General features: G+C 37.4%; 1 protein-coding gene across 4 annotated transcripts in view; it reads left to right on the top strand.

Annotated features, from left to right (window-relative positions):
* The window catches only part of LOC102593143 (uncharacterized), a 7,784-nt gene extending 1,798 nt beyond the window's left edge, over positions 1-5,986 (top strand). Inside the window, exons 2-7 of one of the 4 annotated variants that reach the window (XM_006349491.2) lie at positions 2,346-2,455; positions 2,547-2,743; positions 2,921-3,025; positions 3,128-4,818; positions 5,088-5,160; positions 5,562-5,986. In XM_006349491.2, the coding sequence (XP_006349553.1) occupies positions 2,362-2,455; positions 2,547-2,743; positions 2,921-3,025; positions 3,128-4,818; positions 5,088-5,160; positions 5,562-5,621 (2,220 nt within the window). In that variant the 5' untranslated portion in view covers positions 2,346-2,361 and the 3' untranslated portion in view covers positions 5,622-5,986. Of the gene's footprint in view, positions 1-2,345; positions 2,456-2,546; positions 2,744-2,920; positions 3,026-3,127; positions 4,819-4,912; positions 5,188-5,561 lie in introns of those variants that run through there. The other 3 variants (XM_006349490.2, XM_006349492.2, XM_006349493.2) reach the window with 3 other exon arrangements.
* Positions 5,987-6,780: the final 794 nt, after the last annotated feature.

Genomic DNA, 6,780 nt, shown 5'->3' with positions numbered 1-6,780 from the left:
TAGTGTTTGGATGTTGGTCAAGAAAATGAAGTTATTATAGAAATAGTGTTTGCTAGTCTTAGATGGAAATTTTTGGGTAAGTGAGTTAAGTGTGTATATCATTGTTCCAAGCCTATGACCGTAACTTTTTAAAAAAGTTGGGGAACTTTCAAGTTCTCTAGTAAACAACATACCCAGTGAAATCCCACAAATAGGTTCTAAAGAAGGGTAGAGTGTATGCAAACCAGACCTTAACCCTACTTTGTGGAGGTAGAGAGACTACGCCCGAAGGACCCTCGGCTAAGGTGCAACACATCAAAGTAGTTATAGAAAGGAAAAACAACAGTGAAGAAAACATGTTGACTTAAGGAAAACAATGTAGGCCATTCAAGAAAGGAACAACAACAACAAAAATAGTGAAATAATCAGAACACACTAAACAATAGATGGTAACAAATATCAAAAGCAAGAAACTACATGAATAAGGTTCATACTATGATAGACACAGTGCTCCAGATCACTACCAAGCTTAATTTCGCTGAAAAGTAAGGCAACACTTCACTACCTATTACCCTAATTCGCGACCTCCAAACCCTTCTATCTAAGGTCATGTCCTTGGTAAGCTAAAGGTATACCATGTCCTTTCTAATATCCTCTTTTCAATACTTCTTTAGCCTACCTCTACCTCTACCTCTCCTCTTACCCACTATATCCAACCTCTCATACCTTCTCATTGGGGCATTTGTGCATCTCTTCTTTAGATGCCCAAACCATCTCAATCTTGCTTTACTCACCTTTTCCATCATGGAAGACACTCCCTCCTTGTCCCAAATATCTTCATTCCAAATTTAAAGATTGAAATAATTTTGTATTTCCATCTTTTAGTTTTTGCTTCTATTTTATTGATAAAGTTGTCTTGCATAGGAATCAGGTCATATTTTTTGATCAATTTTTTTTTGCTTGCTCATGTTATGTGGTTGTATTTTGAGAAGAAAGTTACTCCGTAACCGTTTTAAGAAAGGTAACTTGTATTATAAACAAAAGAATACACAAGGAGTATTCTAGTAATACTTCCATCCAAAAGTTGCAAAAGAAAATAAACTCCTATGGAGGTCATAAGAACTCTAAAATACTAGGAATATCCTCTGCATCTTGAGGATATTCATGTTTACACCAAAAAAGAAAAGAACCAGACAATTCAGCTTCAAATTCTGCAGAGAACAACTCTTGTTTTTAAAATTTTGCATAAAGTATTAGATGCAGCTTATTCATCCAAAACAACAACAACAACATACCAAGTGTAATTCTAAAAGTGGGGTTTGGGAAAGGTAGGATGTGTGCATACCTTACTCCTACCTTTGTGGGGTAGAGAGTCTATTTTCGATAGATTCTCGGCTCAAAAAAGTGTAGTCAAAGCAGGCATGAAAGGAAAATAACAACATCACAATAACAAGATACACAGAGCAAATGAAGCAACATATAGTAATGAAAAATCAAGAAAAAGATACTATGTGACTATTAACTAATATTACCAAATACGGAGAAGAGGAGACTGACCCTTGCCTCTCGCACATAAAAGTGCGACAACACTTTAATACCTATCCCCTTCTACCCTAATCCTACCTCCACACCTTCCTAGCTAGGGTCACGTTCTCAGGAAGCTAAAGATGTGTCATGTCATTTCTAATCAACTCCAATAGTTCTTCTTTGTTCTACCTCTATCTCTCCTAACACATGCTATAGCCAACTTCTTGCACCTCCTAACTAGTGCATCCTCATCCTTCCTTTTTTACATGCCTAAACCATCTTGATCTCACTTCCCTCTTGTTGTCCGTCACGGAGGTCTCTCTCACATTGTCTCGTTTCCAATTTTATCTCTCCTAATATGCCCACACATCCATTTGAGCATCATTATTGTCGCTACCATCATCTCTAGAACATTACATTATGTGGGTCTAACCACCACCCTGTAGAACTTACCTTTAAACCTTGACAACATTCTTATCACACAGTACCCAGGACGCGGGCCTCCATTTCAACCATCTTGCTCCAATACAATAAGCGACATCATGGTCAATCTCTATGTTTCCTTAGATAATAGATCCAAGTTACTTGAAACTTTCTTTCTTGGGAATGACTTGTGTATTGATCTTGACTTCCATCTCCACTTCATGCCTCACGTCACTGAACTTGCATTCTAGATTCACATCTTAGTTCATCCATTATGGAAATTTGAAATTTTCATGTGCTCTCTGGTTGTGTTGTCTATTTATAGCACCTTTATGTCTTCTATCTTTGCGTTAAAACTGTTCTCTGGGATAACATAAATGTAAGGTGGACTGACAATCAAATATATGATCTTGAAGCTTTCCAACAGCCTTCATGGATACCAAGCATAGCACATCAAATCTACCTTGGATATGGGTGATTGAAACATTGGCAACTTTCAAAGAGATAGACACATCTTTACTCATTGGTATGTATGAAATTACAGTTACTTTGTGACAAAAACTGTTGTATCAGCTGTAATGATGGTTTCTTTGACTATTCTGGTCCATGCATAACAGATTTGGTTAAGCGGACTCCAGAAATTTCTGATGAAATGGGAAGAAATGCAAGGGAGCTTGTCTCCTTGAGAGTTTTAGAGACCTTGTCTGTCCAGGAAATCTCAAATGCAAATAATGATGCTTCAGTTCCCGGTGATAAAATTGAATTGGATCGATCAGTGCACTGTGAAGATGTCCTTCGCCACTTATTGTTGGGGGTAAGTACCTCAGTTTAACTTATCAAGGTTGGGTTTTATGGTTCAGTAACTCAGTTTATTAAATAAATTTTGTCTGTGATTTTAGTAATTTGCTTACAAGGGACAATCTATGCTTGAGAGTTTTGAATAATGCTGTTTTCACATGCTTAAATCGGCATCATGTGTACATTTGACCAGGTCTCATCAGATCAAAAAATGGATGGGCCAGAGGTGTCAAAATGGGATGTTCAGTCATTTATTACCGAAAAAAGATCTTGCTTGCCAAAATGTGCTTTGCAACAAGTGAGCTAATCTTTTTTTATATGTGGAATTCAGTAAGTTCTCACATTTGTAATTTACCTGTCTGATTGTCTGGGATTTTCTGTGTTTCCAATTGACAATCAGATTAAGGATACTGTAGATACTACCAATCCTCTTTCTACATCCTTGGAAGCAAGTAACAGATCGGAGGTCGGCAGTCACTCCAGAGATGGAGATCGTTTTAATGCTGTTGATTCTAATGGCATTAACCAGAGTTGTGAAGTAGGCGCTGATGCTCAGCATGAACATGTTTTAACAAGTGGGAATGCAACTCCTTGTTTGGGGGCCAACACTAATGGCCTGCAAGAAAATCAACCTAGGACTCTGGTTCCTTTTAAGAGGACGATTGATGCCATTACTGCTCATGAAGTAGAACATAGTGAAACTGAACCCTTATCAGAAAACAGTTCTGGTACTTGCATAAGGCCCTCCAAAAGGTTTAAGCAGGAAGTCATTAGTCCCAGGTGTGATGCAGTTCATGATTTTGAATCATCTCAAAAAGATGGTGTTTCAACAGAGTTGTCTGCACAAATTCCCCATGCTATTGTCCAAAAAGGGAACTTGGAATATGGAGCTCTTGTTGGGGGATTGGATGGTAGTTGTGAGGGTGCTGCATCAAAAATGGTTAGACAGAACATTGATACCAGTAACCATGATGATCGATTGCCTGAAATAATGATTTCAGAGGAAAAGATCCAAAATGTTGTAAGTAGCAGCAAAGCTTGTGATGAATTGAGAACATCAAGTGGTTCATCACAGCAGCAGGTAATTCATCAGGATTCTTGCATTCATGGAGCTAAAGATCATCGGAAGTGCATTCGGGGAAATTTGTTCAAAGATGAACCTTCTGAAGGAGCCAAAAAGAATATTGTGGGAAGTGATGAACCTGATTTCTCTAGTGACAGTGATGGATATCACAATGAAATGACTGGCCTTTCCGCAAAGAGAAATGATTTTCTTAGCTCTCAGGGTCAAGATCCCTTGACAACTGAAAATGGTAGAGTGCTCAATCTTTGTGTGAAATGTAATGAAGGTGGGCAACTGTTGATTTGCAGTTCGAACACCTGCCCGTTAGTGGTTCATCAGAGCTGCTTGGGTTCTGTTCCCAGCTTCGATAATGGAGGAAACTTTTACTGTCCCTTTTGTGCATATTCTCGAGCGATTTCTGAGTACCTAGAAGGTAAAAAGATGTCTTTGCTTGCAAGGAAAGATTTGGCTTCATTCGTTGGCGTTGGGGCTAGGCGACAATCAAAGAAATCCTCACGTAACTCACGTAGATCAAAGAAGAACCAGTCTAGAGAGGATGAAGAACTGTGCCATGATAAAAATAATAAGGATGTTTTGAATGATGTCATAGAAGCCAGGAGTGCTCCAGTCTGTACAAATTCTTTGAATGGTAAAATTACGGAGATGCCTTCACCTCAACCAGAGGCTTCTGTGACTCATGAACCCGTGGCGGCTGGACCAAGATCCAAGATATCACCACCTAGATCGCATAGATCAAAGCAGAAACTATCCAGGGAGGAAGAAGAATTGTGTCACAACGAGGACAGCAAGAAGAAATCCTTGAACCAGGTCCAAGAACCAGGAAATGCTCCAGTCAGTATAAGTTCTCCTAATGCTGAATTTACACAGATAGGTTCACCTCAACCAGAGGCGTCTGCACCTCCTGAACTTGTGAGCGGACAGAGTGGTTTTGAAGAAGAAAGTTCTGAAGATGAAGACACAATTGCTTCCCGATATTGTGTGCGATTTAGGAATTCAGACAAGAACTAGTAAGTCTTTTACTTGAAAGTGCTCAATTTTGCAAATTCATGTGTTTAGCATGTGTATTCTTCCAAATGAGTCATCATTTTTCTTCCGCTTCAGGAATCCATTTACGCTTCATCGGAACAGTGTCATGGTTGTTATCACCGTTACCATATCTGATGTTTCATTTGTTATGACTGTTCTTGTTATCCACTTTTCACCTTTCATCATGGAGAAACATCATCGTTGCTGGAGCATTGTAATAATTTTGTATGCAGTTTCTTCAAATTTGCAGTACCTATCCTGCAATTTCTCAAGTGAGGCTGAAGCACCCCCTTCAAAAAAAAGTAGAGGAAGAAACATTAAAGGTACTTGGATCCTCGTTCTCTCTAAAGGTTCTCTTTTTTTGTTTTTCCTTTCTAAAGGGTTTCTGTCTTTTTTTTCTGTTTTCCACTTCTCCTATGCTAGTTCTGTCCTTCGGACTGTCATTACAAAGCACACGATTTCTCTAGTAAAAGAGAGGTGATGTTAAACTATGTTTCATATATAAAATTTCAAGGTTAATGTTTATTTTTGTTTTACGTGAGAGTTACAGTTGGGTGCAGCTTTATTTTTCTTCTATCAGGAAAATGTTTATTATTACTGATTAATAGGCCTTCCTGTCCCATGATACATGTATGCCATTGTACCTAATAACAGAAAGATGAAAGTGTTTAGCACTTTGCCATGCCCTGTGGTTTCTCAGTAGTGTTTTCTGCTGCTACTGCAGGTGTGTAGATATCTCAAGTTTTGGATAGATGGAAGAAGATTTTGGAGTTCAGAAGTTTGATGTTTTCCAGAGGTTGGATCGACTTCACCCTAGTTGGTTAGGGGCTCGGTCTTAGATGGTTCCCTTTTATGATATTATCGGCTAGTGCTGGTCCTCCTCCAAGCTTGGGGTCTTGATCTTATGGGTGCTCAAACCGGGCCATTTGTCATTTCTCCTGACATGTTAGTATCCGAGGCTAACTAAGAATGGCACATTGTTCTGTTAAGTTTTTGTCCTTGGGTGGGTATAGAAGGGCTTAGATAGTGTTCTTGTGCCCCTTACCAGGTTTTGTGGTATGCTATCCAACAATGGCATGTTTTGTTCTTGTAATTTTTGGATTCATGTGGGTATATGAAGGTTTAAATAGTTAAGCATGCTTATTTTAAGGTATAGTGGATTGTGAGCCAATGAGGCTAGCCAAGTGGATATTGTTGTAATTTTTCGCCCTAGTTGGAAATAGAAAGGCGTAAGATGGTTTACCTACAAAATAATACTCTCTACGTCCCATTTTATGTGAGATAGTTTGATTCGGCACGGAATTTAAGAAAGAAAGGAAATTTTTTAAAACCTGTGGTCTAAAATGAATGATAGAAATTTGTGTCTATAAATCATTTCATTAATTAAGGGTACTAGGGGTTTACATGGCCGGGTTGGTTCGGGTTTTTCAAATATCAAACCAAACCATTTGTGTTGGGTTTTTGAATTTATAAACCAAACCAAATCAATAAAACTCGGGTTTTTCATCCTCGTTTTTTCAAATTTTTAGGTTTTTCCGGTAAAGTATTCATACAAACATTAATTTACTTATACTTCAAGTATTTCTTTAGTCCTATCAAAATACAACTATCTAAGGTGTTTCTTAAGAAAATAACACAAAATATGATATGATTAATGACACTAAAATATCCAACAAAAAAATAATAATGAAACGCGCAAAACAAATATTACAAATTATTAAGTCATAATGATTTAAGAGTACTAAATCATGCTAAAATAAGTTTAATAAGTATTAGTTACATAACTAAATATTAAAGAAAATTGAAATTAGATTATGTATTTGAATTGTCTAAACCAATGTAAAACCAAAGAACAAATATTCAATATTATTGTCATTCTTAGTGTTGAATTGATTTTCTTTTTGCATTAGTATTAATTTGATTTTGATTTAAGCTTTATTATA

This window comes from Solanum tuberosum, unplaced genomic scaffold, assembly GCF_000226075.1.
Source record: "Solanum tuberosum cultivar DM 1-3 516 R44 unplaced genomic scaffold, SolTub_3.0 scf00108, whole genome shotgun sequence".
Lineage (NCBI taxonomy): Eukaryota > Viridiplantae > Streptophyta > Magnoliopsida > Solanales > Solanaceae > Solanum > Solanum tuberosum.
This window is presented reverse-complemented; position numbering and strand designations above follow the sequence as displayed.